This window comes from Aythya fuligula, chromosome 4 (assembly GCF_009819795.1).
Source record: "Aythya fuligula isolate bAytFul2 chromosome 4, bAytFul2.pri, whole genome shotgun sequence".
NCBI classification, from domain to species: Eukaryota; Metazoa; Chordata; class Aves; order Anseriformes; family Anatidae; genus Aythya; species Aythya fuligula.
The window spans coordinates 4,467,181-4,494,006 of record NC_045562.1 but is presented as its reverse complement, the minus strand read 5'-3'; the positions used below and the strand labels follow the sequence as shown (position 1 = coordinate 4,494,006).

The 26,826-nt window shown below is 40.1% G+C and overlaps 1 protein-coding gene across 1 annotated transcript in view; it reads left to right on the top strand.

The window, feature by feature from the left end:
* The first annotated feature begins 301 nt into the window (after positions 1 to 301).
* The window catches only part of SEC24B (SEC24 homolog B, COPII coat complex component), a 43,922-nt gene continuing 17,397 nt past the window's right edge, over positions 302 to 26,826 (top strand). Inside the window, exons 1-7 of the mRNA XM_032186645.1 lie at positions 302 to 425; positions 5,142 to 5,849; positions 12,416 to 12,601; positions 17,516 to 17,620; positions 21,554 to 21,634; positions 24,080 to 24,264; positions 25,777 to 25,961. Coding sequence (XP_032042536.1) covers positions 302 to 425; positions 5,142 to 5,849; positions 12,416 to 12,601; positions 17,516 to 17,620; positions 21,554 to 21,634; positions 24,080 to 24,264; positions 25,777 to 25,961 — 1,574 coding nt within the window. The remainder of the gene's footprint in view (positions 426 to 5,141; positions 5,850 to 12,415; positions 12,602 to 17,515; positions 17,621 to 21,553; positions 21,635 to 24,079; positions 24,265 to 25,776; positions 25,962 to 26,826) is intronic.

Here is a 26,826-nt window from a genome sequence, read left to right as displayed (position 1 = left end):
TTAGCGGGTGACACTGGTGCTAGGGGACGCTTGGACCAGCTGCTCCTGGGGACCTCGCTCTCCCTTCCCGAGGCCTTTCCCCCTCCCACAGCCGCCTCGCGGGGCACTCCCGCAGCCGGGGGAGGGCGGCGCCGCCATCGGGGCGCGGAGGCTCCGCCAGGGGCCGCTGTGGGCGGCGGCGGCGTTAGCGGCCGGCGGCGGGAGCGGCTCTCGGGCCCGGCTGCGAGCCCTGCCCGGTCCTCCCGGGGCCCTTGGGGGCGACCCCCGGCCGCTTCTCCGGGGCTGGGCGCTGAGGGGAGCCATGTCCGCGCCTGCCGGGCTGCCGCCGCGGCCGCCCGCCGCCATGTACCCGGCCGGGCCCGCGGCTTCCCGGGAGGCCCCGGCGGCGGCGGCGGCTGAGGGCGGCGCTCCTCGCTGCCACAACGGTGAGGGGCCGGGGGGCTCGGGGGTCGCTTCGTGCGCCTGGGGTGTGGAAATTGGGGGGGTTTAAGGGAGGTTTTTGGGGGGTTGGAGGGGGAGGAGGGTCGGGGCCTTGGTGCTGTGGGGTCAGGGGGCCCGCGCGGCGGGGCTGGGGGGGGGCTGTGGGTGGTGGCTGGGTGGTGGAGGTGAAATATTCACAATTCCCCAAAAAGCGGCTGGGCTTTCACGCTGAGCTCCTTCCTTTTAAGCCGTGGGGGGGCTGCGAAACCAGTTCTTTGTTAAGTTTTTAGACAGCCTGCCTCCGCTCCGTGCCCGCCTAACCCTGCTCAGGCCTCGTCGTATCCCTCATGGGGCTGGGGCTGCGGTGGGCTTTGGTCTTTTCTGGGGGCTTGGCCTCCAAAATTTTCCCTCGTGGATGTTGTTCGTGTCCAAAAGGGGCTCCCGGAGTGCCCCAGAAGGAGGTTTTGCCTGCAGGTAGTGCAGGGGATGAAAAGGGAGGTAAGCACATAATGTAGAGAGAAACCAATGCCTCGGCTGCGCTCTGCAAACTTGAGTATTGCAAAGCTGAAATCTCTCTGCATTGCTCACGAAATGCCAACTTACGTGGCTTTTAGTAAAAATACCACGCTGTCAGGACTCTGGTACAGCCTCCTCAGTGAACTGGAGGTATGTTGGACAGAAACAAACAGAAACTGACACTGCCTATTCCCCTTGTGTTTTTAACTGAATGAGGCAGTAATTTTGAAGGGCCATCATTAGGATCTATTATTTTAATTAGTTGGTTTTATGCTGCTGTCAATATTCTATCTTTTAAACCTTCTAGTAAACCATTTGTTTACTGTGAATCCAATGTATGCTCTTTTTTTTTTTTTTTTTTTTTTTAATTCTGAGAAGTTTTATAGTGTATAGTAATGGTCTTGCATTTTTATCATATAACGTGCTGGCTGTTCGGCTTACCTTTGCCTTCCGTGTTCATAAATCATCAGATATATGCCACGGTAGGCTAAGAAATCTGAATTTGTGATTTCGTGTGTTTTAACAACACTATTCCAAAGCTTTTAGATGAGTTTATCGGCCTTCTTCAAGTACTACTCTTGTGAAGTTGTAATACAGGATTCCTTTTTTTTTTTTTTTTCTTTTTTTTAACAACTGTAATAGGGGGATTAGCAACAGAAAAAGAGTACTGGAGACTTCCATTATGTCACATAGAAACTAAGTTTCACAAAGAAGGTAGTAATTGCTTTTGAAATTCCCTTTTACATCAGTATAAGGAAGGTTAAATGTAAGATACTTTAGTGAATACAACTATTTCTGTGTTGGCTGTAAAACAGACGGTTTCGGTTGTTTGGAGTACGCTATACATGTTAGTTCCATAAAATCTAGATTTTTCAGATTAAGCCTTTGAAGTTAAGGGGTATCTGACGAAAGAGAGGCTGCTTCTTACAGAAAGAAAGAAACTCATTGCGTGTAGGTTGATATTTCCAAGGATGTTCAGCTTTGTATTTAATAGGATTTACCCAGTCCAGTGACCACGTTCATTTGAGACCTTTGGGGACTTTAGTGTTAGTGTAAGTTTTAAAAAAAAAAAGAGAGTATTCTTTTCCCTCTCCATGTCTTGGGTTTGATTCCACTTTTAAATTCAGTAATTTAAAAAGAAAGGGGTCCTTGCCTGGTATTTTGTTTGGCAGTCAGGGGCTCGTACCTGAATTCTTCTGAATTAAGTTTTGCAAGTTCATGAAAATTTTACTGTAGCGGTTTTACAGGTAGCTTTATACATAGTCAGAAAATGACTTGTTTCCGAATACCAGCATAATGAGATGTTGCTTGTTAAATTAGTGTTAAAAATGGTGTATTTTCCCTGTAGCCACTGAAGACTTCAGTGTTAATGGTATAATGGATGGAAGTTTGTAACTCTGAGAGGTGAACTCTTTTGAATTCCCGTGTTTCTTGAGACATTTTTTGACTATAGTGTTATCCACGAGTGCTTTGTAAGATTACATTTAGTATCATCAGGATATTGATGATATATGATACATTTCAAGATCATCATTTCAGTTATGAAGTCCTTTAGGACTGGTCTGCATCCCTCCTCCCAGGTTGGATCCTTTGGATAGTTTCGGTTAAATTTGATACTGGGGGTAGAGGTACGAAGTTCCTGAAAGCTTTGTGAAACTGGGAAGCTGACTGATGCCATCACGGAGCTGTTTGTGTAGCCATGGCACCTTTTATTTTTTTTTTTCCTCCTGTAGTGTTGTGGGTTTTTTCTCCTTAAAAAGTGATAAAGCTTTCAGGGTTCACCTGCTAATGTACGTGTCCTTACACATTATAAGGTATTAATTTGTCTGTGGAAGGAGAGGTTCCTTGCTTTCCCCTGTGGAGATGGCATTTTAGCAGTGTGCTTTCTGTGTGCAGGTAAGTTTTTCAACTCTTCTTACAGAGTTTTCTGGAAGAGAGTTGTCAAGGAAGGTACGCTGCCTGAGACACCAGCACAGCTCGTGCAGTTCACCAGATCTCAAAATGACACCAAAAACATACCCACATTTCCAGCGCTGAAAACGGCCCAATTATCTAGTCATCATTAGCAGCTTCAGCTACTAATTGCACTGAGAAATTACTTTGTTCGCGTTCTTCATGATGAAATGGACAAAAAACTCAGTGCAGATAATGGGAATGATCTTTCCTCTGGAGTTGTAAAAACTTGCTTTGAAAGGACCGGGATTTTGAAATCCGAAAGATAGCTTTTCAGATGTCAGCTGTGTCTTTCTTAATGAGTTCTTGATGGGATTCATACTCACTTGTGTCGTTTTAAGCTCATAATGGATGTTAGGAATAGGAGTAAAGGCAACTTGGACATTCTGTAGCGTGGTAACTGGGATCTTGTACTGGTAATATAATCTCTCCTCATGGTATGTGTTTTTAAACCAGAGCTGGATACTGCAAGGCTTTACGAGACGATTTGATGTGCAGCCTTTTATTTAAAGTGAGGTGCTCCTAAACCAGTTTCTAAATTACACTTCCTCAGTTAGTTTATTCAGCATACCGTGCCATAGTAGCACAAATGCACAGCCTCCTCAGCTAAAACAGCTTTCCTTGCCACCTTTGACGTCGTAGCTGCTTACAGCAGCAAGCCGTGACAGACGTAAGTTATTTGTGTATTTTTCAGTTTGCTCTTTCAGACTTCCAAAAAGCAGGTTGAAAGTCTGCTAAAGGTCACGTAAGTGCAGCCTGGAGTTAGTTGTCAGTGAGTCACCAACTTGAAAATTATTCTCCCTTAAAGGAGAATAAGCTATGGAGCATTAGGAAGCAGCTCCCACTTTTTCAGAAGAGCGGTGAATCAGAAGCATAAAACTACGTGTGGCTCCAAATTGTTAGTACGTCTCTATTTCTTTATGTTTGTATTTTCTTAAGCTCCTTATGCTTATTCCCTAAAGGCCTTTCTGTCTCTCGGCCCAGCGGTCCAAGTTACTGTTGTTTGTTTGTTTGGTAGCATTCTCTTCTGCTCAGTGTTCTGGGTCTGTCACTTACAAAAAGTCACTTTTAATATTATCAGAGAACAATTTTGGACAGCGTGTTCCTTGCTTACAACGTTCTGTTAACAAATCATTATCAAAATTGCCTTGCAAGTTAATCACAGACCACCTGGATGTTACTTTGGGAACAGTGACTTCCCAGAATTTGATTCTTCAACAGAAGCACGTACAGAAGTAATGCTTGTATTTTGTGATCGCAGTAAGTGCAGGGGGGCAAATCGACAGTTCGTTATTGGCACAGCTGCTGTTTGATGCGAGTGGCACGGTGTCATGCTGCGGGTTTCTGTTCACTGAGAGCTGGGAAATAACACGGGCACACAGCGGGATGTAAGCAGTAGGGTGTGGTGAGTTTAAAAAAGGAAATGATCCAGGGAAACGCACGTACGGTTCACTGGAAAATAAAAACAGGGTGCAGGAAAGGAAATTGAGGGAGACTTGAAGATTTACCATTGATCAATTTGCATTAAAAAAATAAAAATAAAAAAGGACATACTTAATGTTTGGTCTCTAGCAAGCAAGTACTTGTTCTACCCTTGCAGGACCAGTATGTAATTAACCTCTAATGTTGCAGAGGCGGTTGCAGTGACAGCTGAGGTCAGTTTCTCTGATACAACCCCCTACCTGATGGAAGTATCAGGCAGTAACCATAAGTGCCTTGTCAGGTACCTGGTGGTTTCATATAAATGATGTTTTTTTGTAAAAGCATAAAATAACATAAAGGAAAATAAATCCTCTAAAGCACTTTATCTTGGTCACCATATTGGGGAGTTGTAAAGACAATGTTGATGGACTGATGTGACTGCAGCTTTTCATTTTCACTTTCTGTAGGGTATATTGTTATTTTCAGACAATGAAATACCAGTTTGGTGCTTGACGTTGCTCAGTATTTGCTTAAATATTTTCCTAAAACCTTAAAATATTCAAAATAGAGCTGTGATGCATAGGATCCTGGCATGGAAAGCATCCGTTTTTCTGGTACTTTTGTGTGTATGCAAATTATTTCAAACACGGTATTTTACATGCATTGTACTTGGTTTGTTCTTTTTGTTCTGTTGATGGACCTTGACCTCAAAGACAGGGAGGGAAATCAAGGAGAAAGCAGTTGTCTGTTAGTTGCAGTAGGTACGGAGTTTGTTGGCGCTACCAGCAGATGCACCTTGAATATACTGAGATGTTTTCTCTTCGTTCCAGGTCCTGTGCAGAGTCCGATGCAGTTCCCTGCTGGCTATGGCTCGCATCCTCCAAACTACAGCGCGCCCTCAGGACACTATTCCCAAGTGCCCAATAAAGCTGTTTCTCCCCACGTGGATAATCAGTACAGAGCTAGTTACCCCTCCAGCTACTACTATTCAGCACCAGCACAAAATGTCGTGGCCCCTTCGGTGGGTCCCAACGTGTTGAATACCCGAAAATCGCAGCAGTTCTACAACAAACCTCCCCATGCAGCGGGGCCGGCTGAAGGACCTGTCCAAGGAGCAATACCACCTGCACCCTACTTGCATACGAGTGCTCCGCAGTCATATTCAGCGTTTGGTAATCACTACAGCACTTCTGTCAGCTCCTCAGTGGCATCTCAGGGATTTCCCCTTAATTCTGATCATTACGCTATGCCCGTGGTTTCTAGTGCCGTGTACCCTAACGTTTCCTATCCTCCTGCAGCTACTGGCAGCGTGTATGGGCAGGCGTTTACTTCTCAGAGCCTACCTGCTGCCGGACAGTTCAAAGAGACAAATATGTTGTCTAGCCCGAGTACATCAGTACCTCATTCGCTTCAACAGCATGTTCCTGTGGGATATAACTCAACGTTATCGACCGTTTCATCTGCTCAGCCCGTTCAAGACAACCTCAGCAGGAATCTCACTGGATCAGTTGCTCAAGTAAACAACCAAATAAATACAGGTACAGTATTAGTTGAAAGATAGTGAACTTCCAGATGTGCCTGGGAAACATCAGAAATCACGGTTTTGTTGCTTTGTACCCATTCAATATGTAAAATTCTGTATCACAAGTTTGAATTCTGTCTTTATTGATTTTTGAGGTGTTTCTCATTTGGTTATCAGAGTCTTACCAACAGCAGCTAATTGTATCACTGACAGGTTCCATTAAATGATGCAGCAAAAGACCCTACTGGGCAGATGGTTTTAGGGTTTTGGTTTTTCTGGTTGGTTTGTGGTTGGTTTTTTTGGTTGTGTGTTTTTGCTTGTTGTGTATTTTTGCATTTTTAAGTTGGCTTGGAAGGCAAGTCTTTTGTGCTGTTTTGAAGGAAGGTGTAGATTCTTAGATACATCTATTGAAAATGAACTTTTTTTTTTTTTTTCAATCTCTGTCTGAATTTTATTGTTAATTCAGGAGTTAAATTTGTTCAGTAACATTTACCTAAGTGAACATGTGTGTGCTCTTCTCTTCAGGAATTTCAGAAAAAGTGAAATGAGTTAGGGGGCAATTAGTTGTGTTTTTTGTTTTTTTTTTTTTTTTTTTGTTGTTGTTGTTTTTTAATAAGCATTTGAATGAGACAGCAATTTAGGTGTTTTTAGATGATTTTTGTAAGCAACAGCACTATGATTTTGGTGTGGATGCAGCAGTAGAGAATTGAGGTTGTGAGGGTGCCAGGTGCCAGACTGAGTCCTTGCAGGTAGCTGCAGCTTCTGCTGCTTTGTGGGAAAACTGACAACAGCTTTGAAGGGTAAGAAAGGTGGAAGGGATTAGAGATGTGGGAGGTCACACACAAGGGAACATTTTGCTCCTCATCTGTATTCTCCAAATAGTGCGTCCAAGCAAATTCTGGTTGTCTTACTATGCTGGTGTTGTGCAGTTCTTACTTGTAAGCTGTGCAAGACCAACAGTTTTTCTTTCTGATGAGACAGATGTTAGAGAATTATAGAATGTTTCTTTTTTTTTATGCCAGTTATTTCAGATTATAGTTAAGCATTGGAATTGTTTCAGAGTCCTTGTAGCTGAGGTTTTCTAAGACCAAGGACTTATGAAAAACATGGTTTTGATGATGGTAAAGCTTTGACTGGGGAAACCAATAGAGCTTAAATCAAGTTCATACAGTACGTGTCAAGGTTGAATTCATTTTCAATGTTGGTTGTTTTTTGTTATTTTTTTTCCCAAACTGTGATACAGAGTGGCATCCTTTAGCACAGTTTTAGAAGATGAAATAGTAGATTTGAACTCTGTCTTTATATAGTGTTGCAATTACATGGTTTTCCTTACTATTTCAAAAATGAAACAAAATACTGTTCAGAAAAGTAGACGGGAGAGTTTTAAAAAGCTTCTGAAATTAATGGTATTTCAAGGCTGAGCATTAAAAAAAAATATTTCATGGACTAAAGGTTTAAAAGTATGTCTGAAAAATGAACTGTGGGTACAGAATGTATAGCTGGACTTCGCGAAACGCAGGTATCCCTCTAGGCTATTGCAGGAGTTGTATGGAAAAGGTTTCTTGTTTGTTCAGAATCCTTCCAGAATAGTGAGATTTGCAATGGTGATATTAAAACCATCTATTGGTTGTTCAGACTGTAAATGCTTTATTTAGAAGTCTTTCATTTAAGTGCATATTATTTCTCCTCCTTTTTGTTTGAAACCTTACTGTTTCATATCTTTTGTAGTAAGGAGCAGCTGTATTGAAGGTGAGGCAACATAGCTGGCCAGACTCTGAAGAACAGTCACGGATGCCTTACTCCTGAGCCATTCAGTGCACTTCTTAAGGGAGTGATTGAGTAAACACATGGCCTCGAGAAGAAGTAATAATTTCATGCTTAAATTTCCAAGAACTGATGTTAGAACTGATTGTGGTAGTAGTGTGTAGTAAGTACATGCTTCGTAGTTATGAAAATGAACACTAGTCCCCTGGTTTTGTTACACTTAACTCAGACTCTTTTTGAGCTGGTAAAGCTCTGCGATAAGCATACCCCCTACCTTACTTATTTAAAACTGGGTTGTGGAACTGATTTATCTGGAGCCTAACTTCTTTCTTTTCAGCCTGAAATGATTTCCTGGTTCACGCTCAGCACACAAATGACTCTGGATTTGCTGACTGGGAGAGAGCAAATCAAGGTAGCAACCAGTAGGTAGACTGAAGGGAAAGTGGGGCTGTTTTCCTGGCAGCATTGGTGTGACAGGCTGGAAATCCTGCTCAAAGAGCAGCCTTGGTGCAGTTTCATAGGAATTTAAAGCCTGGATTGACGTGGTCCCATGCTTACGCTAGTACTTGACTGCTTTGTATGTCACTGAAGGCATCTGATCAGGTTGAATTGCCACATACAATTGATAAGATACAAATTTAATTCCAACTGCACAATTAGGATTCATAGAATACCAGCCTATCATGATTTAATTTTCCAGAATGACATCACTTACAAAGTCTGAGGCTAAACAGACTGCCTTTGACGAAGCCTGACCGTTTTTATGTGATTTTTTTTTCTTTTTAAGTGTAGAATTCAGTATCTTTGGCTAAAATGCATTAATAATTCAATCGCTACAAAACCAGGCTAATATAAGATGCCAAATGAATGTTTGGTCCTGATGTAGTTGAGTCACTTCTTGGGGCACTGATATACTTTCTGAATTTCCCAGTACAGTTTTACTGTTCTCAGGTGGAGTGCTTTGTATGGAATTTGAAGCATTAGCACCTTTAAAACAAACAAACAAACAAACAAAAAAAAAAAAACAGTAATCTTGAAAATGGCTTGCCATTTCTTGTACATCTTTGGAAAGAGTATGAATGTAACACATGAGGAATTCAAGGAAATTATGATGGTTTGTAAGAAGGAATGTTTCATCCTTCCTGCTGTTTATTCTCCAGGAGGGAAATGATGGAAAACGATTGCAGTCTGTTCTGTGCAAAGTTGCTTGAATGCTGTTTGATGTGTTGAAATTCCTAAGGATGCTTTCTAAAACTCTTCATGTAAAGAAATTTTTATTACCCTCTCCTACTCCTAGAATACTGAGAAGGCAGTTTGTTGTCACTGCTGCTGTGCTATGAAAGAGGACCCCTCGCAGTCCTTAAATTATAAATAAGTACGTTTTGGAAGGACTCAGGATGCTACCGACTTACTGTACTTTTTCAATACTAGTTTTGTGCACTTAGTGCACACTGAGAGCTCTCTGGGAGGAAAATGGGGCATGCTTTACAGAGAAGAATGGTGTGTTTTGGATAAAATAAATATTGAATAAAATCCCTGTGTTTACACAGGACTTGCCCAAGAAACTCAGGTTGGCATAACGTTATGACATGTGGTAATTTCAATGTTTTTATGCTTGAGTTAAAAAGTTGCAAGTGTTGTACTTACAGTCAGATTTTTAAATAAACCAGTTAAAGAGCGAGTGCAGGGCCTTTGAAAGCCCCAAATTTGCTGATGCCTGTTAAAATCAAACCACTGAGCTGTCTGTGTCATGTGCTGAGGGCACAGGAGAAGATCTTGCTGCATTTCTAAAACTTTGTCAGCCACTGTCTGAGATCATTAAAGTATTTTCAGTGGAGCTTGCTGAAATTTCAGCGGAAGAAAAGAAGAAATGTAAGAAGAATGTTTGTCTGGAAGCTGGCCTGTTTTGATGAATACCAGCCAGTAAGAATAATTTTATTTGCTTTAGGGAGTGTAAATGAAGGAGGAAACAAATATTTGTGATTTTCTTCTTGCTGGTATAAACTAGTTTCCTCTACCAAAAATGCCCTCGTCTAGTTTTAAATTCTGTATTTCAGCATAACAGTATTGGTATAAATCTATATGGAAACAGTGATGTCCTATGTAAATAACACACGCTGTATTACTTGGGCTTTTTGTTTTTCTAGGTCAGTAGCTTTGCTTATTGTTTTTTCCAGCTGTTTCAGCTGCAATTGGTACGTTCTGACTTCCTTGGTACTTTCCAGTCTGTGGATCCACGTGTTTTGTCAGCAAGAATGCCCAAATTTTACTTGAGTCTCCCCCCACTCCTGAAGAGGGGGTGAGAGAGGACTCCTGAGGGTGCCTGCTGTGGATTTCTTTGCTTTATGGATCTTGATACCGTGGGCAGGCAGCTTGAGCTGGAGACGCTTCCATTTCATGATCTCATGAACGTACTTGTACTTCCCTTCATGTCAGATCAGGGTCTCAAGTCCTCACTGCCCCACATCTGTAGGAATTCAGGGTACAATCCTGTAAATCCAGCAGCAGAGGTGTGGTAGGAAAAGGGGGAAGGGGCTGCAGCCAAGGTGTAGGAAGTTGTACAGATAGGATGCTGCTGAAAACCAGGCTGCGGGGAACTGGTCAATATCTTGGTAGAAATTACATGCTATACTGGGGGGAAATAAATCAAGATCATGCATATAGCAACTCAGGATGGTTCTGCCCTCTATTCTTAAACACAAAGATGTTACTATGATTTACTTTACTAGTTTAGATTTCAAGTTGGAAATGGAATCAAAGCTTTTGGGGTAGTGCATAGGAAAAATGAGATTTATCTCTGATACAGAGCTCTGCCAGTATTTTCATCATTTCATCATTTCAGTCATTTGGTATTTTTCAGTCCAGGAGATTGTTCGTGGTTGGAAGGCAGAAGGAAAAGTCAGTGCACATTGAAGGAGGAAGGGAATATGAGGGGAAATGTAGAAAATTCTGCCACGAAGTGTTTGTGTTTACAGCAGCCTGGCAAAGGTCTTGGCTTTGTGTGCTTCTTGTGACAGCGATTGTCGGGGTGTGGCGTGGGCTAATGGGGCTCGTCCTGGACAAGCTAATGGGAGACTTTAAACTGGTGGTCAGCCCAGTTCTGTCTTGATCTAGAATCCTAAATTGCATCATCCTAGATCGATCAGTACTTGTGTAACAGGGTGCAATCTTGTTACCGGCTAGACGGAGAAAAAAAAAACAAAAAACAAAAAACTGATAGCGTGCTTCCTATAACTGTAGATTGTCTGGTGAGATGAGTTACTAACAGTGCATTTCTAGAGATTAAATTTGTTCAAGTTTCCATTCTAATCCTTTGTATTTAGTTACGTATGGCTTCCCAGAGCTTTCTATGGTTGCAAAATAAAGCTTAGCTTGTAATTTTGTGGGTTGGATTTCTGTAAGAAGAAAAAAAAATAAATATCTTTTTGGTCAAAGTTCAAAAACATTTTCTTACAGTAACTCTGAAGGAGCCGTGTCATTTATAGGACACTTTGGATAGCTTATGCTTGAGAATAGCAATCTCGTACTTGGCAAGGAAGTATTTCATCTTCGGCTAATCCAGGTGTAAACAGGTTTTGGCTGTGACACCAGCATTTGTCATGCTCTGCAGCAGTACAGGTATCTACAGCTGCAATTATCACTCCATTGCCTTGGCGTGGAAAATACCCAAACCCCGTATGCAGCTCTCTGCTACAGAAGCTGGGTAAATGCAGTAAGGCTGGGTAAAGGCACCTTTTGAAGGTAAGTTAGAAAAGCAGGAGGATCATCTTAAACCTGCTCTTTTTGCCCCTTTAAAGGAAGCCTCAGCTTCCCCACGAAGTCCTTTCGAATGCCAGCTCCATTATTTAGGAGGAAGTCTGGGTCTGCACGCGCTGCTCAGCTGTGTGTGCAGAGGAAGCCAAGTTGCAATTGCACATGAATCCTCTGGTGAATTCGGTAACCTAAATTGGGACTCGGCAAATAAAAACATCTCAATCTCGTTGCTTAATTCCTGTGTGTTTGCTGAGTCATGTTGGTCGAATTATTTTCTTTCTATTCTTGTTTTTAACAGTTTGGTCCGTCGGTAGTTTGTAGAAAGGAGGAGTTTTTAAAAAGAATCGTCATACGATGATTTTTTCCAACGTATAAACAAGGAGAGACCCTCTTTAAAACTAACTTAATTGAAGTTATATTGTCCTTATCTGATAGGAATTTTGACTGGACTCTGTTAAATCTCTCAAAGCACTAATCTGACTTTTTTTTTTTTTTTAAAGCAGATTATATCTAGTCCAGATGCTTAAAACACACCAGAAGTTCTGTGGCATACTCAGGGCTGATTGAAGCAGATTGCTTAGAATATGGGTCTCATAATTGAGTAACAAAATTGCAAAGCTCCTAGCCTGCAGGGGAGGCAGATTGCTGCTGTGCTATGCAGCTGCCTCGCAGGTTTCCTGCTGCTGGGAGGAGTATTGCTGGGGAGAGATCGTGCACGGGCTCTGTTCCTCTTACCTAGGAAGAGGAACCTGTGAAAGCATCGTGTTTTGGGGACAAAAATGGATTACTTCAGCTTCTGCTTGGTCTTTTAATGCTGCGTTGTGTCTTCCTTTTTTTTGTTGTTGAACAATCTGTTAATTTTAGTGGAGTTCTTTAAATTACAAACCTTTAACGTTTTTAAAAAAAAAAAGATAACCTCCTCTTTCCTATTTACTTATATGACGGCATCTCTCCGAAGTACTGCGTTCTTGTAGTCACTGTGAAACCAACATCACGTCCAGTGGCTTGCGTTGTGTGATTGCCTGTGCAGATACAAATGGTGTTTGTGCTTTCTTCCCTTTTCAGGTGGCGTTGATCCTGTACAGCCTGTGCACTCCACAAGCCAGAGCGTTCAGTTCACCAAGCCTGGGGTGGGAACATCTGCTTCCCCTGCTGTGATCTCCTCAGCAAGGACATCTGCTTCAGGACTTTCTCCACAGCCACGATCGTCCCCCTCTGTCACACAGTCACCTGAGTCAGCTCTTCAGGAAGGTACTAAAAGGGAATGGGAGGGTGTAATACAGACTTCTGCCGTGTTCCACGTGCACATGTGAATGCTGGAAGCTTTATTGCTCTTTTATGTTTGTCTGACAAGAGTACTGCTCTTGTGTCTTCGTCAGGCTCCTGAGAGCTCTCGTTTTGTAGGTCTGTTGTTCTGTCTTTTTCTTTTTAGCTCTTCTGTTTGATTTCCTAGCTGTACACTGTCTTTGGCTTGCCCACGTCTCTTCCTTACAGCGCCTTTCTCTCAGCGCTCTTGTTTTTCTAAAAAGTTTCTCACTATTTTGACTTAGTAGAAGAAGGTCCTAAAAGGATTTTTTGTAATCAGTTTGTTGCAAAAGCAGACTTAAACTAGAAATAATGAAATTGTCTTCTTAATCCCTAGCTGCAAGCTCCTTTGGAAAGCTGCTGCAGGGTTTCTTGTTGGAGAACAGGGGGTTCTTACTGAGCTTCTTCCCATTCTCCCCTTGGTAGCCTGTTGACAAAGAATCAGTTGGGTCTTGAGCCTTCTTTTGCCATGTGAATTTGGCCCTGATGTTTTGACTTGCCCTTTAGACTGTTAAATGTTTGTGTCTAGTATTCCAAACCTATTTTATTGCAGTGATTTCATTTTGATATGTTTTCTCTTGGGAACTTCAGGATTTAAAATCCTTTTGGAGACATAACTTAGTGTCTACTTGTGCCCTACACACTCATTTTTGTCCAGAGCAAGGTGGTATAGCTAGCCTTCAAAATAATTCTCAAAATCATTTTTGATAGTCACAGCATGCTTTTTATTCTTAACTTTCAAAGCCCCCTGTCGTAAATGTCCTAATTTTTCCTTTCCTCCATTTTTTTTTTTCCAGTGAGTTAGGGACTGTAAAGAAATAATTTTTCTTGTGAATTGGTTCTGTTTATTTTACAAAAATAATTATTCATTGCTACCAAGACCTATGTACACTGTACCATTTTAAGGAAAACAACTCAGTTTTTCTAATTGTGTTTGTTTCTTGCACAGTTTTATAGCTTGCTTTGGTACAGGGTAGAATTTAGTTGTTCCGCAGATGTGTTTGCTCGAATAAACTCTTGCTCAACTTCCAAAGAAACAGCAAAAATGCTTCAAATGACAAAATGGATTTTAGCTGTTAGATTGTGCTTGCCTTAATGTGCAGTATGTATGAAGATGAATGAGCATGCTTTACAACCAACCCTATAAATATGTGTCAGGAGCATAAAGCAAAGTCAACAAGAGTTGGAATCCATCTGGTTGCATTTACATTGAGCAATAATAAATCCATATCTGTCATCACACGTGTCTCTGTACTTAGGTGATATTTTTAGAAAACACTAGAAAACTTTAAACTTTTTGCAATTGGATTCTTTTTAGGACTCTGAAATACATGCTGTATTCTTGTAAAACTTCATCAACAATTAAGTGTGATAAATTCATTTGCTGAAATTAACACGCTGAAAAAAACAAATGCATCTGAATATTTCTCCGGGTTGTTAGAATTCCAGGTGTTTCTCAGTCAATGATGAAATAGACTGAATTTTTTAAAAATTTTGTCTTTTTTTAAGTCATGTTATGCAGTGGTGTTGTCTACATGGAAGCATTCTGGAAAAACAATTTGAATTGTTGGTTTGTTTGTTTTAAGCCCCAGTGTGAGCATCCTTATGCAGTATTAAAGTATTGCAATTATTTAGTTGGCTGAGTCCTAACAGAGGAGAAAAAAAAACACTTAAACTGTATTAAACCTGTTTCATTCACATTCCTTCTATAAATATCCATATTGAGTTAATGCAGATAAACCTATCCACTTGGAAATGACTTCCTAGAGATGAACTTTGGAGTGCCTGTCTCCTATCAGGACCTTACAGACTTCTGTAGGATTTGTGATGATGAGAGGAGCTGTTGAGTAAACGAAAATAACGTAAAGCAAAGAGTTCAAGAGTGGAGAAAAGGAGGGTTCATTTCGTAAAAATTACTGTTGGGAATAGAATAGTAGGGTGATTTTAATGTCATGGTATGTGCACTGGAAAATATGAGGGTTAATGAGTAGAGAGGCAGTTAAAGAGCTTTAGAATATAGTTTATTGTTGCATGTAGTTATTTCATTTTTGGTGGGGCTTCCATTATGAAACGTAGCCCACGTGAGTCTTTCGTGGTGAGTGATCGTTGCTTAAAATACCTAAATCCTTGGTTTATTTCAGACAAATGAGTCCTTAACACAGTTTAGCCTTTTGCTTTCTCCCACAGATGTTTACAGGTGTCTGTAAAATAAGGTGGGATAAAGCATCAGTGTGCTATTGCTGTAATACAGGGGCACTACCAACAGGGTTGACAGCTGTTACGGTTTGTTTGTGGTTGCATTTTAAGCCAGATGTGTGAAGTAATCTCATTCAAAATAAATAATGATCTCAAAGTAAGCTTTCACACTTCTAAGAGTGGAAGATTTTAACAAGTTTTGGCTACTGTAAAAGATACCGAGCAGAACTGGGTGATTGGATCAGTGTGGTGGCATTTAAATTGCTGTGTTCAGCCCCCCATGGGTGTCCTTCGCTTGCTTTCTCCCACGTGCTATCCACTGGGGCTGTCTTTGGGCTGCGGACCAGGATAGGAGGCTTCCCCACCTCAGCCTGACTTTTAAAACTAGTTTATTTTTTGGCCAGATCAGCTCCCAGATTTGTTTGTTATTCCGGACAGTTGTGCTAGCAGGATGCTACAGTATCCTAAACGCAGAAATTGGGAGCACTGCTGGCAGCAAAAATAGATACACCCAAACTCCTCAGGCAGCTGAGAGTCAAACCAGTCCTGCCTCCAGACCTCATAATGGCACAGTTTGTCGTTACTTAATCCTGGCACTTGCATATTTTTATTGCTCGTCTGTATTTCTGACTTAAGTCTACTTCATCTGTGACCAGTAACTGGAAAAGGCAGACTGTTAGCAATAGGGTTTTCTTTGCTTGCTTGTTTGGTTTTCCAAAAAACATTCCTCCAAAGGGGCGTAGCAGAATGGCTGGTTCACTCCTTTCCTTCCTTTGGCCTGTGCTTGGCACGTTTGCAGTGCTGTGCTCTTTCCAGGCACATCTACTTCTTCTTGCCCTGTTGATGTGCTGTGTCGGAGCTCTGTCTTTGCACTCACGCTGGGCTGAGCTTCTTTTGCTTGGGCTCTACATTTCTGTTACACTGCATCTCTTGTTATCCTGTTCTGCTCTGAATCTTTTTCCCATTACTTGCACGTTAATGGTTTTAAGTTGATTTTTCTCCTTCACCATAACACAGAATTCTCCTAGGCCTGAGAAAAAAATGTGTTCTCTTCAGCTGGGGTCTGATTTGGGGTTGTTGTTTGTTTGTTTGCTTTTTCCAATTCTCTGTATTGAATGCATCCAGTGCCTTTTATAAAAGATGAGAATATGAAGCGGTCAAGTTAGTTCTGTGTGTTAACAGCACAGAGAAACTGAAGTATTGTGCCTTGGTTGCCTTCATCATTGTGCCTTGTATTACGGAGAAACTTGACCGGAGTCACAGGAGCGATGTGTGCCAGATGAAGTGAAATACTACCAGCCTCTCCTTCCTCTAAACTCTGTATCAAAGTTACAGCTTCCCAAAAATGTTGCAATAGGGTTTTGTTCGATTTTCTCTTTATCTCTGAACAGATGCTCTTCGCCTTGACTGCTGTTTTTCATAAGTGAAAGTAAAGCTGTCCTCTTGGGTTTATTCATAACCATTTTTTAAGAAGACAGGAAAATAACAGCATTTGTAGTCCGTGCATTACACAAAACAAAGATTGGTATAGCAGATATGTTTTGGGTCAGGGGAAGGTGAAATGCCACGGTGGTTTCAGATTGTTTGAAGTAGCTACAACACTTCTGTAGTGCATTATAGTGTTAAAATAAAATTAGAAAAAAATACGTCAGAGTGATGCTGACACAGTGTTTCTGCAGGGGAAAAAATCCAAACTCCTGTATTTTGAAGCCTTAAGATATTTTCTTGCAATCATGGCCCACTGGATTGCTGGGAGAGAAAGTGACATTTCTTCCGAGGATGTCTCTGCCTGACTGCAAACATGTATTAAAATCTTTTCTAACACTGCCCCACACCAAGAGAAGCTTGAGATTTCCTGGAAGTGTTAGGGCTGCACTAGTAATGTCACACATTTATTATGAGCCATTGCTGTGTGCTTTACTCTGTTTAAAAATGGTATGTGTATGTGCTGCTTTTGTGTCTTGTTCACGTATGTGTTAAAATATATACATGGTTTGGAGGTGCCTGCGAGTTGTCAGCAGTGGGCAGTGTATTTAGGTGCTGAAATGTGTCTATGGGCGTGAATTTAGGCACCATTTTAAAATAACACTAAGTTTTCAGGTTCACTTGATTTAAATTTCACTGGATGTGTTGCTGGAGCGTGCATTTGTACCCGTAACACGCTGCAGCAGCAGTTTGTTTCACTGATTTCTGGCTGTGTTCAGAATTCCAAAGTGGATGCCTGCTGCCTTAGAAGGGCAGGGGTGCCAAGCAGAAGTTGAATGTCAATGTTTTAATAATGCAGTTTAAAGTTACCTGGGAAAGGACACATTTATCCATGCATATCACTTTATGAAAGTATTCCAGTGACCAAACTGATGCGTACACATAGACTTTCTACATATGTTTTTAATAATTTACACACACACACAAACTTTCTGCTAACTTCTGTATGCTACTAATACTTAACTAGCCCACTAAAAACTGCTTCTGCCGTACATAGTTCACATATGAACTATGGGTCTAGTGCTGTAGATGGTCAAGGGTTGTAGAATTAACTATCTGCATGTTGGGATTTTCTCTGGAATGGCTGGTTTCTCTCACTTTTAATGCAATGATTTGTGACTTTTGTTTTTCATCTTTCCTGTCTGTCTGACTCTGATGTTTGTGCTTTCCACTTCACAGGCATGCAGTATGGTGGATATGTTAATAATCAAGCTAGCTCTGCACCAGCTCCCTTGTCATCAAGTTCAGATGATGAGGAAGAGGATGAGGAGGATGAGGAAGCAGGTTGGCTTTAGCTTTACACCAGTATCTTGTTCTCTTCCTACTCAAGTTTTGTTCCATATTTCCATCCTCTGAAGTTACTTTTCCTCCGTAAAGGTAGAAAGTTGCTCTGACTCATCACATAGCGAATTAACTATAAATTTTCCAAATGTTACTAGTAGACTAAAGAAAAAAGGGTTCAGCAGTGGCCATCAAATGTTTTGGTGTGTTTTTTCTGTCATATTAATATCAGACATTTTATGTGTCTCATCACATAATATTCACAACCTAAAAGACTCCCTGAGTTCTACCATTTCCATCTGCAGTAGGCTTTAAACTCTTAAGCAAATATACCAAGCCATAGAGGTACAGACTGATAATTGTTTGTTTTACAAATTAATCAACTACATGCCATTTTTATCATTACATTAAACAGTGCTTACCTGGCTTCCCATTCTATATATGGAGAAGCCTTATAATTAAGGTAGTAAATACTGGAAGGTGATAAGTGTGTTTATTTTAAGGCAGTGAATTGATTTGTGCTGCTTTTCTTTCTCCTCCTATGGCACATCTATGCAATTCAGGAAGATTAAGTTTTATCCTGCTTGCTTTGCAGGGAAATTAATAAGTGCATTTCATGTTTTTAAGAAGCAGTTTGTCCTGCTTGATAGAAATGTCATGTTCTTGGCTGCAAGGATTCTGTCTGTATTTGTCAAAATTTCCTGGTTTTAAAAACTAGCTTAGTGCCTCTTGCTACCTTAGTTTCTTGAGTCGTGTTGGGGTTTTTGTTTTTTTCTTCTGACTAATGCAAAGCAAAGTTTGCTTTGGCAGTTTTGATGCAGCTGCCGTTTGGACCAGTTCTTCAGAATAGGTTAAAAGAACTGGGAGAGTTGTGGTTTTTTGGTCTCTTTCTTTTTTTCTTGCAGGGTTCCCTAGTGAGTTTTCTGCAGATAAGTATCTTTGTCTAATCTCATCCCAAGGCTTCTGTCAAAGGAGATGTCCAATTTTTGTCAGCTGCAACCTTTTTCTCCTTACATTTTTCCCTAAACTTACCAGAGACAGTTTTCATGCTTTCTGCCACCTGTATTTCTCAAGTTCTGTACTTCTGCTAAAGTCCTAGCCTTTGAGCTACTGTTGTAGTTGAATTTCTTATGCAAAAGAATGAAAGGGCACCCAGGCAGCCCATAAACTTCCTGGTTTATGCCCAATCACCAGGGGTGAATGTAAATCCTAACAGATTTCTAGCTCAGGATATGCAAGTGGTTTTATGAAAAACAGGTGTTGTACATCTGGTTGTCTGTTTACACAGCTCCTCAAAGCTTTTTTTTTTTTTTTTATTTAGTAGTTACATCTCTGACTACATTGCAAAACAGTTGAACAAACTGTGTGAAAGTGTAAGTCATATTGATGTAAATAATTACATAATCCTAAAAGTATTTTATAAGCATTGTTTCTGTCTAGTCAGTTTTCTATTTTTTTCCTTTTTAAACCTTTTTTTTCCCCTTTTTCCTAATGCATTATCTTGCTTGGTGCTTACAGTACTAAAGCAAATTGACAGCTGTCGTAGTTTAATTTAAGCATAGGACAACTGTTTCATTTTGTGGAAGTTCCTGTGTTTTTTGTCGAAGAAGAATCGGTGAGATTTCAGATACGTGTGGCCAGCTTAGAGTCTGAACCTAGTGTGCAGGAAACTGCAGAACTCATTGTTTTTGTAGACAACCAGATATTCACCAGGAGAAAAAGGAATGGGGCATAACATAGTTCTTGTAGGCATCAATGCCTTAAAAAAACTGAATGACTTTGAGAAGGAAAGGCCTTATGTATAAGGTCTTCAGTAAGTATATAGGATGCTCAGTAAGAATTCATGTTATTTCGCTAAGCAGACCTTTTTATATTTTGAAGTATCTGAAATTTTGCTTTGAATACAACTTATCTGTACGTTAAAAATTAGGCTTTTTTGTTTGTTCATTTTTTTAGTAGAAATACGACTAAGCTGATTAATTTTAGCATGCATTTGAAATATTTTCTACTTCTGCATATTTGCCAGATTGTGCTGGAACTCTTACCTGTTCCAGCAGGACTTGAAGCATATAATATTTCCTTTTTACTAAGTCGTTGTGTCATTAATATCTTGCTAGGGAAAAGAATAAACTAATTTTACGTGGAGTTGTGTTAGAGATGGGTAAGGTTTTATGAATACAACTTATTGTGGAGAAAACTGTATCCAGTGACACAATAGTTAAATCAGAAAGCTTGAACTAGTCTCAGCTATTCCAAGCTGTGCATATATCCTTCTGGTATTTTTTGGAAATGCAGAAAAATTCTTCTGGTCAGATGAAAACAATTAGTTGGAAACTCTTAAATCTTGATACAGTGTATCAAGATTTAGATTATTAAGTGTAAGATTATTAAGTGTATCTCAAATACACTTAAAAGTGTATTTTGGCTTTTCAGTAGAAGGACTTTCCAAACCTAGAAAAGCCATGTTCTTATTCATGATAGAGCTCACAGTAATGAATCCTGTTTCTTTCACTTCATAGAATAAATAATAATAATAATAACTAAATAAATATTGCACTTACATTAATTTATAAAACTCAAAACCAAAAGGAAATTTGTGGAGGATACAGGACTGGAAACTGATGTATAAGTTTCACAGTGTTATTATATATATGTGTGTGTGTTTCTGTTTTTTTTAACGTAAAATCTATCGTTAATTTTTGGACCTGTTTTTCTATTTCTTACCTGAACGCTTTAAAGACAACATGCTCAAAAATATTCTGTACAGTCATAACGTTGCCTTGATATTAATAATGTTTCCTAGATTTCAGTGATGTTATATTCACACTGCTGCAGGAGCATCTTTACTTGGAAACATCAGTTGAGGGGGGATTGAATCTCAAGTGTCTGGCCACTGAAGTGTTTCCCTTGAAATAGTTTTGGCTTCACAAAGGGATGTGTGGTCATGGTTGATCCTTCTGAGTAGAGCAGTGTCAGCATCTCTCCTCTGCATCTGTTCTGCTCGTCTTGCCACAAAAGTTATTTTTTTTTTTTAAATTCTGACGTATTATTTCATTTCTGTTAAATTTCATGGCCTGTTTTTGTTAAGGAGCACTTACATTTCATCTCCTTGGCCCTTTTTCTTTGGAAATGTACATAAAATGGCACCAGTAGAAATATTTTAAAATATATTTTCATGTAATGTTTTACAGTCAGATATTCAGAATATGTGCATAGGGTGAACTACGAATTAAGCATCAGCAGTCCCTCCAGAACCAATCAGCATGTGCTCATCCATCTCCTCTATAATTTTGACTAGTTATTTTCATTACTTTAGCCCAGGTACTTCTTATGTAGTTACTTTTGGCTGTACCAGACTTGCTCATTCCATTTCAGTAGAAATTAGCTTTACATCAAAACCAAAAGAAGCTCTGAATAACAACAGTAGAGAAAGGAAGAAAGAATTAAATGCATCCGTTTTGCCTGGAGTGGGAATGGTATGTGATTGTTCTGAAGACAACAGGAATCTTGTGTCGTGAAGGAAATCATGACAGAGACTAGTTTAACAATGTCATATGCTAATTCATTTCACATAGTCTAGAAACACGTGATAATTTATTAGATTTTTTTTGTTAGTTTCAAGGAACAACTTTTTTTCATTGCTTTTGTCCTCCCATTTTTCTTTCTTTTGATTTTTGGTGTATGTGTGTTTGCTTAATACCATGCTAATTGCTTGTCTCTCTCTTTTTTTTTTTTTTTTTTTTACCCTCTCCTTTTTGCAGTGATAATTGCTTTCAGGTCATAGGGCTGAAGTGGTCTTTCCTTTTTCTTTTCTCCCCAGATCTTTCTTCAGTTTCTTATATAATTTTTTTTGAAAATATCTTGGTCTTTCTTTAATTTTTTTTCAAAAATGTGCTGTTTCTGAGTCACCTAACTTTATTTTTTTTCCCTCCCTAGCAATTGATAGTTCTTCTACTACTAGCAGTGCCTCTCCTGTTCTGAACAATTACGATGCCCTGGAAGGAGGTGGCTATCCAGGTGAGCCGTTTGTTGTTGCATGTTGATTTCAAATGGCTTGTTTAAATTGACTTAAATGTTTGCTATGATTTTTTTCTGATTTTGATGTCGATTATTATTAATTAAACAGTTTAGAGGAGTTGCCTTTCACCTATGTGTGGAAGGGTGCAAATCATCAGAGAGAACCAAGCTTGCTTTTTAAAATCTCAGAGTTTTAACGCTAAAGTTGGACAAGTAATTTAATAAAACCTCCCTGTATCCTAAGTCATACTTTCTGTTGTAATATTGAGGCTAGTGCCAAAAGTATGCTCTGTGTGAAAGCAGGTATCTTTCTCTAGGTTATGCTGTTTGCCTGATTGTGTTGGCATTAGTAGCTGATAATAGTTGACACGCCACTGATGTTTTGAGAGACCAAAGATAACAGTTTGCAGAGATGCTTGGATCAGGTTATTTTTTTCTATTTTTTCTACATATAAAAATGTGAAAAATACGGATGCTATGTTGCTTATTTTTATCTCTAGAAATATCAGGAGTGTCAGGTTTATACTACATGATCTTACTACCAGACTAACAGTCTTGAAATCTCCTATTGGGAATAGGTGGCAAAGATTTTGTTCCTTGTAGATATGTTAGTTAATATTCTAAATGATCGGATTAATTTTGGGCGTGTCTGCCTCTGGCATTGCTCTGACCTGGGACAATGTCACAGTAGTTTGCGTAGGTGATGGGTTCCTCGTTGAAGTGAAGTCTGTCAAAATCTTGATGCTGCTGTCCATATAGGATCTAGCTCTTGCAGGTAAGGGCAGAAAAGGCATGGCTGCAGGATTATGAATTTTAATTTCTTAGCTACTAAGTAAGCTTCTTGGTCCTGCTGAAGACATATTCTAAAAACAGCTTGTTCCTTTTGTTTTTCTTGAAGAGTAACGGGATCAGCTTTAAGAGATCCCCACCCCAACTGCCCAAGCCAAACCTAGTTTCTGAGAGGTTGGTTTCATGAGTGATCCACCTGCCGCTCCCCTGCAGGTTTTACCAAGCCTGAATCCTTCTGAAACTTATCTCGTATTTGAAGGCATTCAATTCTTGAGTATCACAGAATCATCCAGGTTGGGAGAGACCTCCAAGATCACAGAGTCCAACCTCTGACTTAACTCTAACAGTCCTCCACTAAACCATATGACTGAGCTCTACATCTAAACGTCTTTTAAAGACCTCCAGGGATGGTGACTCCACCACTTCCCTGGGCAGCCTGTTCCAGTGCCTCACAACCCTTTCAGTGAAGAAGTTCTTCCTAACATCTAACCTAAAACTCCCCTGGCTCAACTTTAGCCCCTTCCCCCTCGTCCTGTCACCAGGCACGTGGGAGAACAGGCCAACCCCCACCTCGCTACAGCCTCCCTTGAGGTACCCATAGAGAGCGATAAGGTCGCCCCTGAGCCTCCTCTTCTCCAGGCTGAACAAGCCCAGCTCCCTCAGCCGCTCCTCGTAGGACTTGTTCTCCAGGCCCCTCACCAGCTTTGTCGCCCTTCTCTGGACTCGTTCAAGCACCTCCATGTCCTTCTTGTAGCGAGGGGCCCAAAACTGAACACAGTACTCGAGGTGCGGCCTCACCAGAGCTGAGTACAGGGGGACGATCACCTCCCTAGCCCTGCTGGTCACGCTGTTCCTAATACAAGCCAGGATGCCGTTGGCCTTCTTGGCCACCTGAGCACACTGCTGGCTCATATTCAGCCGACTATCCACCATCACTCCCAGGTCCTTCTCTGCCTGGCAGCTCTCCAACCATTCCTCTCCCAGCCTGTAGCTCTGCTTGGGGTTATTGCGCCCCAGGTGCAGGAGTAGTTCTGTCTCTTTACAGCTGTTGAATTCTCTATGATTTGAGGACTACATGTTGCTTCAGTTTAATCTTTAACAACAGTGAGACCAAACTGTGCTGCAGGGATATACTTGAGTTACTTCAAGAAAAGAACGATTTCTACATTTAGAAAATAGTTCTTTCATGTCAACCTTATGTTTTAAAACTATCCATAAGTGGCTAGAGAGACTGAGCATGAATAGTCTCTTCTGCCATTTATGTCAAGGGCAAATCTTGGAATATAATGTAGTTACAAGGGTGGAGTTGGACTTTTTATATATATATATTTACTTTTCAGTTGCAATGCTTGTCTTTTTTTGAAAGCTGTGGGTTTGTTTTGTTTTGGTAGAACAACAACGTTTTGAAGTTTATCTTAAACGTATAGGTCTGTGGTTATCTTCCCAAGTATACCTTCCTTATCAGCATCAGCTCCAGTACTCTTACTTGCTAATGGCTTATAATTTTTTATATAGTCAATAAAGATTAAGAAAATCTTGATGGATAATGCAAAAAATTATAAATGGAAAAAGTGTTGCTTGTTAAGCATTCGGGAGTTTACATAGAAACTAAGAAATAGAAAGTATATATCCGTGGGATTTTTTTTGTCCTTCCAGAGACACGTTCTGTGACCAGCAGCCCAGTTCCTGCTCCAGCAACCCCCCAGACATCAAAAACTTCCAAGCCCTTTGGTTATGGATATCCAGCACTGCAGCCTGGCTACCAAAATACAGCGTCACCTACTCCTGTGCAGCAGCCCAGTAATCCAGGCCACCATCCTGGGTTTCAGCATTATCCACAGGTTCATATTTTTATTTTAAAAGTTACTTGATGAAGTAATGAAAAGTCTTTTCAAGTGTTATTTTTACAGCTTCTGGACCAATAAATGCTGACTATAATGCTCATGTAATAGCACTAGTGTTAACTTCTTATTAAAAGGCTTCTGAAGTAAGAATTTAAGTGTATCTCCAAATAATCAGGCTCAGCCAGTTTGCTTCACCAGTTATTGATAGCAGCCACAGTTTTAAGGTTTATTGTTTTAAAGACCTGTCCTTTATTGATAGGAAACTGTGAAGAAGTGTCTTATGAAGTTCCTTATCACCTAGCACACGTTTGCTCATAGCAGTACCCCTAGTGTAGAAAACAAAACCTTCCATTTTTTATATCCCGCTCTTTCTGAAATAAGGCCCAGCAAGCAAATCCATCAAAAGTACTGCTGTACATGATCAGAATTCCTTATTGATCTGAGTGTAATACAATAAGGAAGTATGTAACAGTCAGAATTGAGGGCTTTCATTGTTATAAAGGTAATGTAAAATCTGACGAAGTATTTTTTTTTTCCAGTTGAAAGAAATTATTCTGTTCCACATAGCTTTGTCTACCTATTTCTGTCCTTTTTATTTTTCTGATTCCAGGGATAAATGCCACTAACTTGAGTACTGGCAGGTGTTAATTTGGAACACTTTACAGCTTAGCGATCTCTTTAAAGCTGTGTTAATCATCTTTATTTATGATAGCATTCTTTGAATTCAAATACTATGTATAATGAATCTGAAATTGTTTTAAATTGACAACTCAAAGCTTAACCTAGTTTTGAGCTCCTAAGCTTGCAACAGCTTTGTAATGTTCTTTCATAGAACCAGCAAGGCTTATGATGAAGTCCAAGACCTCTCTTTTATTGAGGAGACATAATGAGAAGGAGGCATCTTAATTGCAGATTCCAACCACGTAGCAGGTGGATGATAGTGAAGATGCAGCTAAGTTGTTTTCCAGAGCGCGCTGTTAAAGAACAAAAAATTGCTAGGTGCAACAGGTGAAATTCCAGTTGGACTTAAAAAGTGCAAATTCCTCAGAGTGTGCTTTTTTTTGCTGTGAAATCTTCTGTCCCTGGGGACTTGAAATATTTGCCTCGTCAAGGCTATGAGCAACCTGATCTGACTTGGAAGGTAGCCTTGCATGAGCACTGCCAGCTCATGTCAAGCTCTTCATCCAGCAGAACCCCCAGTCCTTCTCTGCAGAGCTGCTCTCAATGAATTCTTCTCCCAGTTTGTGCTCATGTCTGGAATTGCCCTAACCCAAATGCAACACCTGGTGTTTGGATTTGTTGAACCTCATGCAGTTCACATGGGCCCACTTCTCAAGCTTCTCCAGGTCCTTTGGGTGGCTTCCTTTCCTTCTGTTTTATCAACTGCACCACTCAGCTTGGTGTCATCTGCAAACTTGCTGAGGGTGCTCTCGATCTCACTGTCTATGTCATAAGTTCTATAAACGTGATTGTATATTTATGATTTGCAATGCTCTTGCTTTTTTTCAGCAATATCCAGGTGTGAACCAGCTGTCCTCTTCCTTAGGAGGGTTAAGTCTACAGCATTCTCAGCAGCCAGAAGGCTTGAGACCAGTAAACCTTACACAAGACAGGAATATTTTGCCTGTATCTTCAGTTCCAGCTCCTGTGCCTAACTTGAATTCTGATCTTAGGAAATTAAACTGCAGTCCAGAGTAAGTATAGTACGTCTAGAACTATGTTCAGTCACTATTAATTATTTAAACCATCAAAAAATGTGTAAACATGCTCCTAATTTGAAATGTTAAAGTTAATATAATCCTATTCATCTGAAAATAAGTAATCCTCTGCATCCTTATGCAAAACTTGAAGTTATCCATATGTCAGAATACTTTATATGCAGTGCGAGTATAGTTCACTTACTAAAAAATTAAGAAACCTGCTAAATCTTCATCTTGTTTTATCCATCTAAAAAAAAATCTGCTAATAAACACTTTCATGTTATGCAGTACATTTCATGGAATATTTTTATAATATTGCATAGGATTTTGTTCCAGAAAACTATGATGATCATGCCTTAATATACTAAATAAACTGTGAGTATGTTCTATCACCATCATACTGTAATTACGATGAATACTTTCACCTCTAATTATCATTAATCTGCTTTCCCAAGTCCAGTGCAGCTAGGTACAGTGAAAATTGCTCTCCCACAAAGATCTTAATTCTAACTAAAAAATAAATATCCGTTGCCCTGGATTAACTCAGGTGACTGCCATATTGACAGTGCATGGTCCCACCAGAAAACAAGGCACAGCTGGGTGCCTCAAAATCAATCTTAGGCATGGAACACTTCGGACCGTGCTATTGATGCCTTGGGTTTCTTTAGTGCCTTTTTTTTTTTTTTTTAGCTTGAAGTCAATCCTGCTCTTTACATACATGAATAAAAATAAAAGGCTATGACTCTTTCAGTATTTGAGCTTCTTTTCTACCATTTTCTTACATAAATTTTACTTTCTGAGAACTAGTAAATTTCGTATTTCTTCTTTAGTTCTTTACTTCATTAAAAAAAAATCTTCA